Raw genomic sequence first — 16,010 nt, 5'->3', positions numbered from 1 at the left:
ATTGACAGCAATCTTCAGTATTTATGCCCATTTCGAACCACCAAAATAACTCAGCACATTTATAAAACGACCCACTAAACTTGACTTCGGTAAACCCATTGCACCTTAGGGTGTGATTGCTAGTATTATAAATGAGAACAATACATCCATGCATATTTTATTATTCTAACTTCAAAATAAACGAGTTAAACCAGAATGGAGGAGCAACCGATAACAAGATAACGGAATTCTTTTACAAAAATATGATTGTAGTGTGGCGATAGCAAATCAAATAACCCTTAAAAGAAGAGAAACAGTTATCTTGAAAATCTCCAGAAACAGATGCTAGTATTATATATGAGAACAATACATCCATGCATATTTCATTATTCTAACTTCAAATTAAACGAGTTAAACCAGAATGGAGGAGCAACCGGTAACAAGATAACGGAATTCTTTTACAAAAAGAAAAAATATTATGAACAATTTTGCAGGTTTGAAGTCTCTCTCATTTAAATCATGATGCAGCGGAATGTGAGATTAGACCTGAAATATCGCCATTGGGAACAAAAAATCTAGTTAGAAGGGTGGATTGCCTTTCAATTTAAAATCTACACTGTCCAATTTGAAATAACCTTAAAGAACGGATTACTAGTTATTCTTCATTTTCGAAAGAAATAAACACTTGTGCGTCTTCATTAAATTGAACTTGACTCCACAAAATACAGAGGAAAAGAATTTGTGAAACGAAAGGCAGGTTTGAAATCTTTCTCACTACTTAAAACGTGTTATGGAGGCAGCAGAATATAACGGATTAGATTTATTTTTGCAACAAGATATGGGCATTGGAAATAAGGAAGAGGAGAGAATGGAAAACGAATTGCTTTTTTCAGTTTAAAAGAAACAAAATATTAACAAGATTGGGACGATTTTCTGATCTGTCCGAAACAAGTGGAGAAGACGAACACTTGTTAAAGAAAAGTTGTGAGTTTCTTTACCGCAATAAAATTTGTAAGAAATTTTGGAATGAACCTGAAACAGTACAGTACTAATCCTTCTAGTAACTATGAAATAATGCAAAATAAAATTTAAAAGAAAACAATCTTTCTGATATATAGCAAATAGTAGCTACCCAGAATTTTCCTGGTTTAAGAAGATATAAAGAATCTTAGGGTCGCCAAAGAAATAGAATTATGTGCAAGGAAAGGCAGGGAGGCTCAAGGAGCAGAGATGAAGAGAAATCTCCTCCCTTTACATTAAAGCATATAATTGCAACCACTTCTTTTTCGTAATTCGCATAATTGAGTTGAAAAAAAGAGACAAGGTCATACCAATTAAAGTTGCACAAGGGAGAGTATCCGCAACAATGGTGGTCTTGGTCCTTCCCTCTCCAATCAGCACCACATTAATCTTTTCTTTGCAAAGCCCCGCATTGACATTCTCGTTGTAAATCCCCTGCTTCACAAAGATAACATAAGGCTCCCTGCTGTAGGATGGCGCATTATGGAGAGCCTCTGTGATAGTCTTGTAATGCCCACTTCCATCTTGGGCCACGGTCACATTCACATTCTTTAGTAGAGCACCAGAATCTTTAATCCACTCTGGAAATCTTTCCTGAATCCCCTGTTTCGCTACTTGTAGTGGGTGCCGCCCGTGAGATTGCACAAACACTTGCTCACTGGTTTCCTGATACGGGGCATAACACGTTTCGGCCTCCTGGGTGGTTAAGGGAAAGGAGATATTGAGGAGGTAAATCGCATTGGTTATGGAGTTGGACAAGTGCCGAGATCTTTCCTGTAGCGGAACAGTTACTGCACTGCCAAAATCTTGAAGCCACTCAGAACAGGTGTCGTGGTTCTTCACAACTTCATAGAGCCATAAGTGAAGGTTCGCAATCTGGCACCCATTTGAGGGCTGGAGCCCCTCTGCTAGCAAGAGCTTTATGGCAGACATAGAATCCTCCAGCATAACAATACACCTTTCCAAGGACGTTCTCTCATACAAATCCCCGTGCTGGGGGTCTAATTTCAGAGCTAGGCGGTAGGCTTCATGGGTTTGACTCATTGTCACATTCGTGGTCATATATGCGAAATTCTTGGGGCTCTCTCTTTCGGCATTGGGATATGACAGGAGAGTAGAAAGGCAGAGCTCCGGATACAATGTTCTATTACAGGCCGACTCCATGGCTCTGGATGCTGATGATCTCCCACTGGGGAAATGTATTCCAGTGAAGATAATCAAGAACAGGAACAGAAACGTTATGAGAAAGCATGATTGAAACAAGGTTGACCAATTTGGTATATACCATGGTAAATTTCTCCGACGCAGATGAGAGGGAGAGCCGGGGTTCATTGTGGAACGCAGACAATTGAAGCAAAAGAGGCTTACTTCACATGCGTGGTGTTCTTTACAGTCTGTGGACGATTCTTATCTCCTCCTCTGCCTCTGCTATATGAAAACAGGTTCAGGGTTCCAATCCACGAATGAATATCTCTTCGGCAAAATTGATATGCATACTATGTTCTTTACTCACCACTCAGACAGGCCCCAGAGAAGAACTGGTTTCTTTACTCACTAGTTGAAGAAGTTAAATTCACCCAGAATCCCATTTTGACTCGGAGCAGACAACTTAAATAAATGATAAACTGCTCGTTTATCATCATGAACGTTGAAGGGCAAAGAATGTTTTAATTTTTTTAAACACTCGTATTGTATGGGAAAAATTTAAATACTCATCTCTTAACGTATTCATGATAATCATATTCAATATTAGGTAGCAGACTTTGTACATTTCATTTTAAAATTGGAGTAAAATTTCGAAAGTCATTTTACTATGTGTTTGTGGTAATCGAACTTTATGATAATATAAAATAGATGTTTTCTTTTTTCTAATTTCTAATAAACATTAATTTGAAATTCTAATTTTGTGCTAAAATATTGAGATGTTAGTAAAGGAAATAAATTTCATAGATGAGATATTTGTTCTTAGTTTTTTCATTATTTTGACCTTTTAAAAAAAATCATTTATAAATGAGTTATGTACAAAGAATATTGAACAATATAATAAGTGACTTGCTCAAGGTTCACTAAGACCAAACATCATAAGATGTCCATGAGGAGGGATAGAAGCTAGTCTAGAAGAAGCGAGCATCCATTTCTAATAAGGAAAAAAAGCTAAGATATGCCCTAGCCACATGTGGAAATATAAGCACAAATAGGAATATCCTCAAACCTAGGGTCAAAACCCTAAATCTGATCATATCCACTAAATTCCCTCTCAAATAAAAAACATAAAGCATTTGCATCACAAACATCAGGTATAGTCAAGATTCATCATGAAAAAAGGGGCAAGTTTAGTAAAAAATTATAAAGCATTTGGATCACAAACATCATGTATAGTCAAGATTCATCATGGAAAAAGGGGCAAATTTAGCTATAAAGAGGAAATCATAACAAAGACGCCATGAGTAGAAAGCAAAACAAAGAGATCACAAGAAAGCAACATAAATAGAAATGACAACAATACTAGCTTAACTATTATTGGCAATAGCCACACAAAAGAATGTTTGTTCTACTATAAATTTCTTGGCCTCTTTATTTATTGGAATGATCTGCAAAGAATGTTGATGGTCTCTTGAAGCATTTTGCGATCAAGTAGGTATCACTTCCCCCTCTAGTAATTTTATCCATATGCAATTCAAAAATAGAAGTACTAGGAATGAATTATTATATGGGCATACAAAAATAGAAGTATTAGGAATGAATTATTATATGGGCCAACATGTTTGTATGAATGCTATAGTGTTAATCTCTTTAAATGGAAGCCAAATTTCAATGAAAGTGATCTAAGCCATGCTTTAGTTTTGACTTGCTTGGTAATAAAGAACTTACTAGTAGAATTGCTTCGCACTCAAATCATTAAACACATTGGAGATTTTGACATGAATGAGCTATCTAAAATCATTATTGTGATAGGAATAATTTGATGTGGCTATAAGGGAAAGATCTTTATATTAACCCTAAATCCTATACCTATGAATTGACAATGAGGTCATCAATTTTATCACATCAAAAATGTTGAAGTAAACCATTTGGTATAAATTAAATTCAAAAAACATAGAAGGTATAATCATATTAATCACTCTTAGAGATCTATCAAGTACAATATGTTCACAAAACTTTGATTATAGCCAAAAAATATATTTAATAAAGATCAGTTTTTGCAGTAGTAGCTACTAACGATGAACCCTGAGAGATTTTCCTAGATTTGCTAGATTTTTTGACCTTAGGAAGGATGAATTTATACTCTTTTTGGTTATTGAGGTTTGTGGAGGATAAAATATTTACATTATCTTTTTTGTAAAAGGATTTGAGCTATTGGCTATTGTTATTTTTTATAATATTACACCACCTAAGAAGGAAGTGAATGTTGGATACCATCTTTGGCTAAACCCAATTAAATCTAGGAGGATCCCTAATGGAAAGGATTGGATGTTTACGAATTTTGACAAGTTCTACACTTCCAGTTGGCTAATCTGTGTAATCTTATTCAATATGACTTATTCTATTGGCTTTGATAGCAACCTTATTCACACTACTTGATATTAGTTCTTTTATAATCAAAATAATAATAGATATAATATAGTAAAACCATACAAGATCACATGGAGAAGCATGCATCAATTACATAGATAGTGTTATGTGAAAACCCTCAATGTAAGGGTGAAAACCACAGTGGGAGTAATATACCCACTAGCCTTTCCTTGCAAATAAAAGGGTGCTTTGAAAAAAGATTGCATCTATTCATTTGGACAAATCACCTTGTTAGGAATAAACATAATCTATTAAGATTACAACAACTTGTTAAGGCTAACTTGTTAATGGATTTTGATCATTTTCTAAGAGATTCCTTGTTAGAGGATTTCAAAGGCTCATTACAAGTCTACCTTGTTATAGGCTTACAATAGTTTCAATGGTAAGAAAGAAAACTAAATATTAGATCTAAATATGTGGCACAACTTGCCTTGTAGATCCACTATGATACACTATGAAGATTCTCTAATCTACTTCCTCTAATCTAGCCCTGTTCAGTGAACAAGCTCTCTTCACTACTTTCCTATGCACAAGCACCAATCTTCTATTGGCTCTCAGTTCTTTCTATTTTCATTTGCTTCCCATAGATGTCTAGTAATAAAATTAGCACTAACCTCTCCAAAATTAAGTTCAAGTGTCCTTAATTCCACTCATCCAATATAGGTGTCAAAACTGTAAAATTATCTCACTCAAATCATCCATTCAAAATTTTAAAATACATTGGTGATCCTAGTCACAAAATACCTATGACTACCTATTCATAACTTCCTGTTCACACAGGCTAGTCTTCCCACCTCTAAGTCTATTTCTAGATTTGTGTTCTTGCCTCCTTCTATCACTTCTGCTACTTCTCTTTGTATGCATGTCACATCACTATTAGATTCTCTATTGGTCTTGTCACATCAATGGTGACTCAACTATGGCAATCAAACTTCTACAATTGTCTTCCAGTCATAGCTTGTCTTCATCCCATTTCTTGTCATGATTGATATGCTAGTCTACCTGTGGTTGCACTGCCTTGCAATGCTCCAAACTTCTTATTGACCAGTTTCTAATAAATGACAACACTTCATGAGTGAGTCCTCTCATCACCACTTTATCAGTTGATCATGTCGATCTGATTAGTTAAGTCCAACAGTCTTGCCCTTTAGTATCGATTGCAGAACTTCTCTATTAAGAATAAAGGCTTGGTTAACAAGACTACATTCTCTATACATGTAAAGCTCTCCTATCTCTTCATTTACAAGTCTTCTTTCTACCTATCTATGACCTAAGACTTTATTTTCACTCCTTTAACATGAAGTTGCCTCATTCTTTGCATCCCCCCTTTTTGTATGATCTCCTTGTGTCATTTTATCTTTCAAAATTCAATTTTCCTTTCTCTTATTGTTCTCCCCCTTTCTCTTGTTACATTACTCCCCCCCCCTTGACCTTCTTTATTATTCACCTTTTTTTTTGGTTGTATTTTCTGTATTCTCCCCCTTGTATTCTCATATTCCCCCCCTTGTATTTATTCTTTGTATTCTCCCCCTTTCTGGCATCAAGGAAAAAAGGGTATATAAGGATTAAGCTCCATATTTTACATAAATTCTCTCCCTCTTGGGTGCATTATCCTAACAAAGTGTATGGGGGTTGTAGTGGCTTATAGATTCTCAAATATTTCCTTGTATCAATCTCTTGCTGTGTTCAATTGAGTCTCCCATGAGTCCTTCAAGTGAGTAAAAGTCAGTATTGCACTCCTGAGCTCAACCAATTTCCAATCAATTGCTCCTTTTTTTCTTTATCAATGGCTTGGCTAATTGAGCTTTTGCATCTGTTAGATGTTCACTAATGATCTCTCCCAGTGGAGATAAGAAACATTGAAGTTACATCAATTGAAAACTCTCTTTTCTTCTTATTCTCTTAATTGATGTACCAAATACATGGTACACTAAATATTTGTGGTTTTCTATGAGGCTAATCCTATTAATGGATTGTAAGGTTGATTGGATTCATCAAGATTCTATTGAGCTTTCTCTCTTATCTTCTCATGATCCCCAGTTAAGGTGTATGATGTGCATGGATTTTGAATGCATGGATTATATCTTTTAATGCATTTGACATTTTGTATTTCGATGATATTAGTTCCCCTGTCATGTCTTCAACAAGATTTATTTATTTTGACAAGTTTTTCATTAGAACCATTTATTCAAAGACCTATTTTATTTTCTCAGCCTTTTCGTAGATATGATTGATTTTTTTTTGACTTGACTTATCAAATCATATTGTTTCTTGAATCAAGATTTAGGTGCATTCTACTAAACTATGTCCCTGAACTTGACCAATGTGCTCTCCCTTTCATGTCTCTTGCTAGACAATTTCTTTAGTTTGTATTTCTTCTTCTTCTTGGGTGGCCTGTCCTATTGTATCTTTTGGGGTATCCATTACATGCACTTTTTGTTCTTCATCTACAACACCCATCTTTTGACCATTTTCTTTGGTCTTTTCTCCTTCCTTTTTATCTCTATGTACTTTATGTGAAATAATGGTCACAATTTGACCTTCTTTTCTACGTTCTTCGAACTTAAGTCCATCATCAAGACATCAATAATCTTTGGATGAATTTCATCAATATATATGTCATCTTTTTGTTGTTATTTCATCTCTAGTTGTGTTGTGTTGGATTGTTCCCATTGAACTTCTCCACTCTCCTTGGGTTCCATGTTCAAATCTTGACTCATCCGAGTCCTTTTCTTATTTTGTGAAGCAACCTATTCTACTGACTACTTTTGTGAACCCTTTGGTTTTGTTTTGTTTTCTGATTTTTTCTTCTTTGGCTTCTCCTATGTCAGTTATTTTTGGTCATTCTTCATCATCAAGATTTTTTCCTATTTAGTGTAAACTTTTGACCAAAAACTTCTTTGCATTCTAAAATGCTTCTTTCTTTATACATATTGTTATTAGTGCTACATTAACAAACATGTAAAAATCCTTTTTGCATGAGTTCAATAATGTGACTCTTTCATTATCATCTAAGTCAGTTCTTATTTTGGCTAGAGCATCATCTAGCATATTCTTTCACTCAAGTATTCCTTTTGACCATATTTCTCCTTTCATTGCGTAACCTTCACTGGGCACCAGTGTTTCGATGGACTCTGGTGTTCTATTGAACAATCTTAAACTTACTAATGCATCATTTACAATTTTATTCTTAGTTTCTTCGGTGAACTTTAAGGAAAAAACTAATTTTCAATATATATAATTGTCATTATTCTCCATATCACCAATAATATTCTTAAATTTAAGTTTCTTACCATCTTTTGGTGATTTGAGACTCTCTATCTTTGTTTCCTCTTCAAATTCTTCTTCCTTTAGTGAAGTTGCAGGTTTCTTCTTGTCCTTCTTTGAGGCTTTCATCTTGTACATTTCTACCATTGGATATTTTACAGTAGCAGGGATCTTCTTCTTGGTGGCTTTCTTCTCCAGTTCTAGCTTAGATGAAGAATATCCTCTACGAGTTTCATCGCCTTCTTCCAATATGTCTTCTTTGATTTGTTTCATTGTTTGACTTGTGCTCTTCTTTTTCTTCTACCTCTTCTCCTCTGCAATGACTTCTTGTTGCTCATTTAGCTCCTTTATTTTCTTCTTAGATATGACACACCTTTGTTATTTATGGTTAATTGGCATTGTCAATAGCTGATCAATATGCTTCCTTTTTTATTCTTCATCCACTTAATAACACAATTTGGTCAACAAATGAGTTTGTGGTTGAACCATTTGTAATATGCACATGCCTATGCTTTCCAAGAAATAAATTTCTCTTCTGTAAGCCATAGTTAAGTTTAAGGGTATCATCTTGTTGGTGTTTGAAAACGTTACCAAGTTTTCAATTATCCCCATGAGAATATGACATATCTAGGGGCAACTAATTCCCATTCTCAACATATAATTTCAGACACAGGGCCAACTATAAGGCTTGAACCTTCTTCTACTTCAGGCTCTGCTAAACCTAGGTGGGTAGACCTTCAGATTCAAATGATACTGTACCAATGCAAAAACATATCCCTGAATCCATTAAGTAGATTTTACCCTTATTTCTCCTAATGACTCATGAAATGACACATATCTATAGTAGCTAAATGCAAAGCTATGAATCTCATAAGCTGAGTGAGGGTTAAACATTTAGATCCTTCAACATGAAAGGAAAAGAACGTTTGATTAATAATGTTGAATTCAATAAAACCCCTAATATGCAGCAGCAAGAACTAAGTGACCCTGTAGCTGATCAGTTCCTTAACCATTGGACAAATCCATGAATCAAATGCACACATGTGGATATCTGATACCTATTTGTATCTTCAGATATCTGATCTATCTATTCAACTTGTAAATAGACATCAATGTTCAGCTTAAACCTCATTCTTACATGATATCCTCCTCAACAAACCTGCAACCCTGTTGAATCTCTGAAGCATTTACACAATCCCTTGAATTATCAACAACGATGAAACAACATACAACCTTAAAGGACTGTAACTATGACCTAGGCTCTCTGTTCCAAGACCATAAAACATCACAACTCACTGAAGATGGAGACAAGATTTAAAGTGAAACTCAATCATCTACTGCTCTTTGCATTTATTTCCTTGAAATTAATACAGTCATATGCATGAAAATGAAAACATGGAAATACCTAATAGATCTGAAATATCTGTGTTATCCTTTTACTGTTGTTCATACAAGAGAATTTTGCTGAAAAATATGGTGTTTCAGTATTGGGAATGCATCAAGACTGGAACCAAAACCATGGTATCACAGTACTATGCCAATTTTCTCCAAAAGACTAGAACCTATACAATGAGAAAGAAAGGGAATGATATAGGAAGAAGTGAATTCTCAAATCTATTCTGCAACTGACAAGTGTCCACTCAGAATTCATTCCCAAGAAGATGAAAAAACCTCTTTCTACCCTCTGTCCTCAATAGGTGAATCAAACCTTCATCATTTAGCCTCCCAAATGCAAAAATATCTCAGAACACAATGATGAAAGAAAGTAACTGATTCTGACGTTAAAATGAATTCACAAGGTAAAAGTAACAAATCAGTCGAAAGTGACTTCAAGAATGCGGGAAAAAGGTTTAAAGATGATTTTCTTCACATTCGGATCCAAACAACCCTTTAGAACTGCCCTCTAACCAAATCTGATGTTCCATGATCAAATCTGCCTATTCTGCTGCCAATGCCACAAGAATCATAAATTGATCTATAGCAGGAATTGGTGAACACCTGTGCAAAAATTGACCTCAAATTTGGAAAATTCGGATTTTCTCGGTTCCGGTGGTATATTGGAATGCTAGTTTTTGACAAAAATTGCCCAGGTTATGCTTGTTTGAAATTCAAACCTCCATGTCATGGCTTCCATAATATTTTGCAAAATTTTAAACTTTTATATAGTTTGAACTATATAAACTTTCAGATTTTATTTAAATGTCTGACCTGTACATAGAACTTGAGAAGGAATTAAAAAAAAACTTTATTTGAAACCTTTGAAATTCTTCCTCCCCTTCCAATCCGATTCAACCTAGACATGTGTCAAGATGTGATTAGCTCGGTCTTGATTAGCTCAGGCTTGTACAACTAGTGCCACATAACATCACTTCATTCATCCTTGTACTTGCCACATCATCGTGCCACTCTAATGCCACATGGCACTCCATTATCGGTCAAAACTCACATCTGCCTAGTCAGTGCTATTGGGACCTACTGCCACATGTCGTCACAACATCAACCCTCGCTATGTCGCCATGTTATCACGTGAGCAACTTCTCCTTGGAGGGATAGCGAGGACCGTGAGATGTCCCATGTGGCACGATTCGTGATGGCGACACGACCCACGCACAGAATGGACACAACAGAAAAGGGGAAATTATATTAACTGGGAAAATAAGCTAGTACAAACAGTACAGAGAAAATAAACTTCAAAACATGCCCTAAGGGCTTACAATAGCATAAATCTGGAGATAATTTCTCCTTTCAGTACCTCCTCTCAAACTCCACTCCGAACTGCCTTTTACAATGCCAGAAATCTCCTTAAATAGACCCCAGAGGTTAAGGACTAGGAATACATTCTAGAAAGTGCTAGTAGGCCTCCACCGACCAAATAGAAGGTTCTAGAAGCTACGTTAGAAGTCAACGCAAATCTAGAAGAATCCAGAAACGGTAACCGAACTTTTGGGAGGCATAACTTTTGAACCATAGCTCCAATTAACGAACCGTTTACATTTTCGAAAAGCTCTCGAAGCGCTCTATAGCCCTATGGACCAACTTCGCTTGTCCCCCATTTTTCAGCCCTTTTCGAGGTCATTTAAAGCCCCTAACTTGACTTTGAAGCATTCTTAGGAGGTCTCCAAAACTCGAAAAATTGCAATAACTTTCAAACCGTGGGGCCTTTTGACCTGATTCTTTTTTTGGAGTGCTCTAAATTACAATTACATTCATCTGGCCAATTTACACCTCCTAGTTCACCAAAATGATGGCTTAATTACATGCTCCTATTTTTTTGGCTTTTTCAAGTATCCCCAAGGGGCTCAAATACTCTATCCTAGAACACTAATAGTGGAACTGTGAGAGTTGGAACCTTTATTTGACCCAAATGGGTATCCAGAAATGAAAACACATGAAATATAAACTAAGTCTAAGTACATTTTTTTTGGGTGACACAGGATTACCCTTATACCTCTGGATGCTCCTGCATCAGACACCCAGGGTAGATTGAAAAGTGACCCTGTCACTTTATGAATGGTAGAGGAAATCCCAAATGGGAAACCTCAGCTGCTGAAATCCAAGTTGAGTCCTCTATCGGTCGCCCTTTCCACTTGACCAAATACTCTTCATACTGCCTATTTTTGGTACTCCTACCCACACGATGATCTAGAATGTCTTCTATCTCCTCCTTCTTAGAAGTAGGAATTGGACATGGCTCTAACACCAGCTCCTCATCTCCACCACCATCATCATGATACTCTGTTAAATCTGCAATGTTGAAAATAGGAGAAATGTGAATACCATCTGGCAGCTCCACCTCATATGCATTTTCTGAGTCATGTTTCTTCAGAATTTTGCAGGGGCCAAATTTCTTCATTTTCAGCTTGTTGTAAGTACCGGCTAGAAATCTTTCTTTTCATAAATGTACCATGACTAGATCCCTTGCTTGGAATTCCTTATGTCTTCTCCTTTGATCAGCCCTAGTTTTATACTCTTGATTCATCTTGGTAATGTGTGCCTGAACCTCCTCATGTAGACGCTTGATATGTTTAGCAAATTCTTCAGCTTCAGCACTTGTCCTCTCCCCTTGCTCTATCTTCCTCAATTCTGGTGCAGTCCTTGGGCTACTTCCTTATACAATTTGGAATGGTGATTTTCCAGTACTCCTATTTATAGAGTTATTGTAAGCAAACTCTGCCTGTGGTAGAATCAAATCCCATCCCTTGGGCTTATCCCCAACTAAACATCTCAGCAAATTGCCCAGACTTCTGTTTGGCCGTCAATTTGCGGGTGATGTGTGGAACGGAATTTCAAGTCTGTTCTCAACTTCTTCCACAATGTCTTCCAAAAATACACCACAAATTTAGTATCTCTGTTAGAAACTATACTCCTTGGGAGACCATGTAGTCTCACCACCACTTTGAAAAACAAGTCTGCAATTTGGACAACATCATGAGTTTTGTGGCATGGAATGAAATGTGCCATTTTGGAGAACCTATCAACCACCACAAATACTGAGTCATTACCCCTTTGTGTCGTCAGCAATCCAAGAACAAAATCCATGCTTATGTCCTCCCATGGCTTTGATGGAATAGGCAATGGCTGATATAGTCCAGTATTGTGGCTAAGTCCCTTGGCAACTTGACAAACCTGGAAACTTTGTACAAACTTCTTCACATCCTGTGAAATCTGAGGCAAAAAATAATGTTCTCTAAGAATGGCAATGGTCTTATCTTGACCAAAGTGTCCTGCCATCCCTCCACTATGTTTCTCCTTAATCAGATTTTCCCTCATGGAACTCCTTGGAATGCATAATTGACTGCCCTTGAATAACATACCATCCTGAATCAGATAGTCTAACCACTTAGTTCTATCTATAGCAACAGGCTCTTTACAAGCTTTCCATGCTTCAGAAAAATTAGGATCTTCAGGATACAAATTCTTGAGTTCATCAAACCCAACAACTTCAACCTGCATTATTGTAAGCAACAACTGTCTCCTACTTAGTGCATCTGCAACCCTGTTAGATTTTCCGCTTCTAGGCTTCAACACAAATGTATAACTCTGCAAGAACTCTACCCACTTCATATGCCTCTGATTCAGTTTACCTTGGCTATTTAGGTACTGTAATGCTTGATGATCAATATACAAAAAAAATTCCTTTGGCAATAAATAATGCCTCCATTTCTTTAAGGCCTAAACTATTGCATAGTGGTCTTGATCATAAACATAATACTTCTTCTTTGCATCATTCAATTTTTCACTAAAATATGTAATAGGCTTACCTTCTTGGCTTAATACAGCCCCAATAGCGCTGCCACTAGCATCACAATCCACCTGGAACACTTTTCTAAAATCTGGAAGTGCCAACATAGGTTGTTCTGTCACCTTCTTCTTCAGCAATTCAAAACTTTTCGCAGCTGCTGTAGTCCATTTCAACTCTTTTCTATCCCCTCTTATTGTGTCAGTTAGGGGTGCACATATGCCACTGAAATTCTTAATAAACTTCGTGTAAAAACTAACCAGACCATGAAATGATCTTACCTCATTAGCAAACCTTGGAGTAGGCCATTCCAAGATGGCTTTTACCTTCTCTAGATCCATTTTGAGACCTTTAGGTGATATAACAAACCCCAAGTAGACTAACTCCCTTTTTGCAAAGATACACTTCTTCAAATTAATTAATAGTTTATCTTCCCTTAGCCTTTCAAGGACACTACGAATATGCAATAAATGTTCTTCCAAAGTCTTGCTGAAAATTAAAATATCATCCAAATAAACAATAACAAATTTTCCCAAGAACTTCTTAAGTACCTCATTCATGAGCCGCATGAAGGTCCTTGTGGCATTCGTCAATCCAAAGGGCATGACTAACCACTCATAAAGACCCTCCTTGGTCTTGAAGGCTGTTTTCCACTCATCTCCTTCTCAAATTCGTATTGGGTGATAACCACTCTTCAGATCTATCTTTGTGAAGTACCGAGCTCCACTCAAGCAGTCCATAAGATCATCGATCCTTGGCAAAGGAAACTGGTACTTTATGGTTATCCTATTTATAGCTCGAGAATCTATACACATCCTCCACTCTCCATCCTTCTTTGGTGCGAGTACTACAGGTACTACACATGGACTTAGGCTCTCCCGAATCAAGTCCTTCCTCAACAACTCCTGAACCTGTCTGTTTAGCTCCTCTGTTTCAGTAGGAGTCATCCTGTGAGCAGCCTTGTTAGGCAAACTAGCTCTTGGGATTAAATCTATCTGATGACTGATTTGCCTTACTGGTGGCAATCCATCTGGAACATTTTCAGAGATAATATCTCCAAACTCACTTAGTAAATCTAAAACTTCAAGTGGTATTTCACTACTACTTTCTTTATCTTTCCTAGGAATCAAAGCATAGCACATACGTTGATGTTTCATGCCATTTAAAAACTTCCTTCCATCAACAAGACAAATCCTAGCACTGCTACATACCTTTTCGCCTTCCTTTTTCATGGGCTTCAATTTGTGGCGAACTCCATCCTTTGTTAGAGAGTATGTGTTTGCATGACCATCATGTATTGCATGCCTATCAAACTGCCATGGTCTACCCAACAATACATGGAAAACATCCATCGGAATAAAATCACAGAGAACTTCATCATGGTAAGTCCATTTTTTAAATTTTACTGAACATTGTTCACTTACCAGGACCTTATGATCATCTTTCACCCAAGCAATCCGATAGGGCTGGGGATGTCTCTCCCTCTTGAGCTTCAGCTTAGAGACCATCTCCTCTGATACCAAGTTATCTATGCTACCACCATCAATGATCACGTCACAACATTTATCCTCAAACTTGCATCTGGTACGGAACAAACTCCTCCGTTGTCCTGGTTCAATCTCACCACTTAGTAGGACTCTTTCATTTACCAAGGTCTCTCCTCTTTCTACATCCTCTAAATGTGATGATTGTGCATCCTCATCCACATGAGCAACCCTAGCTTGACCCTCAGCTCTCTTATCCGTCCTTCCTTGTCGTTGAGGGCATTCAAAGGCACGATGGCCTTCTTCATTGCAATGGAAATAGGTACCACAGAAGCCTCCTCTTCCTTGTCCATGTCCTCTACCTCTTCCTCTATGATTTCCAAAGTCTTGATCACGGGAGCGATTGAAACCCTCATTCCTCTGGTTCTTGCTAGTACCCACATCTTCATTTTTCCTTTGGGTTTCATTGCGGCCTCCAGATGACCTACCGCTTCCCCTTTCTCCTTGATCGCGCCCTCTTTGTCTTCCTTCAAACCTTTTATTCAGCTTCTCTTGAACTCGTAGGGCAAACTAGTATGCCTCTTCAACGCTGGTACTTCTTACCAGACTTAATTCCTCCTGGATGCTAGGTCGCAACCCACTGATATAACGAGCAACCTTGTCCTTATTTGCTTCTGCATGCCCTGCTCTAATCAAGAGTCGGTATAAATCCTCTGTATATTCTTGGACTGATCTTCCTGCTTGCTTTAACCCATGCATCTTTTTAAACAAATCAAGCTTGTAGTCCACAGGAATGAACTGCTTCTTCAATTTGTCCACCATGCGATCCCACCTTGTGATCTTCTCCTTTCCTCTTCTGTTTCTTTCCAATTGAACCTCTTGCCACCAGATTTTGGCATGGCCTTTGCAAACTTAATCCTATCTGGGTCCCTGATATCCTCATACTCAGTATTCTTCCAGTTCACTGATCCAATCGATAAACTCATCTGGTTTCAGATTTCCTGAAAATACACCCATTTCAATTGTAGGTCTTTTCCCAAACTTAGTAATGGCCCTAGAAAGCCTTTCCTCTGCCTGATTCAGAACTTCCTTGTCAAATTCCCCTTCTGGTCCAATTTCGTCTTCTTCGTTGTCATCCTCACTTTCATCACCTGCGACCACAGTTGTTCCTCTACAGAGCTCCTCCTGCAATGCTTGTACCTACCTTTGGAGGGCTCTAACCTCCTCAGAATTAATAGCTCTGGCCCTTCCACCACGCTCTCTTCGTGGAGGCATCTTCTTAACTCAAACCCACAACCACACAGTCCTGGTGCAAACTGCCTCATAGTCGGCGCTCTGTCTACACACTTAGGAAAACCAGCTCTGATACCACTTGATGGCAACATGACCCACGCACAGAATGGACACAACAGAAAAGGGGAAATTATATTAACTGGGAAAATAAGCTA

At 37.4% G+C, this 16,010-nt stretch overlaps 1 protein-coding gene across 1 annotated transcript; it reads right to left on the bottom strand.

The window, feature by feature from the left end:
- Positions 1-272: 272 nt before the first annotated feature.
- LOC149569193 (putative pectinesterase/pectinesterase inhibitor 34) lies at positions 273-2,775 on the bottom strand. Its single transcript, XM_089821952.1, has 2 exons — positions 1,311-2,775; positions 273-525 (listed from the first exon to the last, which is right to left on the bottom strand). The coding sequence occupies exons 1-2, from the start codon at positions 2,329-2,331 to the stop codon at positions 497-499; spliced, it is 1,050 nt and encodes a 349-aa protein (XP_089678078.1). The 5' UTR covers positions 2,332-2,775; the 3' UTR covers positions 273-496.
- Between the last annotated feature and the right edge of the window lie 13,235 nt (positions 2,776-16,010).

This window comes from Cupressus sempervirens, chromosome 3, assembly GCF_028749045.1.
Source record: "Cupressus sempervirens isolate cs-2001-9-10 chromosome 3, ASM2874904v1, whole genome shotgun sequence".
Lineage (NCBI taxonomy): Eukaryota > Viridiplantae > Streptophyta > Pinopsida > Cupressales > Cupressaceae > Cupressus > Cupressus sempervirens.
The sequence above is the reverse complement of the archived record's forward strand: the minus strand, read 5'-3'. Positions and strand labels throughout refer to the sequence as shown.

Excerpts from the sequence above, each read along its gene's own strand:
- LOC149569193 (XM_089821952.1), bottom strand. The coding sequence starts at position 2,331 with ATGAACCCCGGCTCTCCCTCTCATCTGCGTCGGAGAAATTTACCATGG. Across the intron at positions 526-1,310 it reads CCCTTGTGCAACTTTAATTG|GTCTAATCTCACATTCCGCT; the intron begins GTATGACCTTGT and ends GCGATATTTCAG.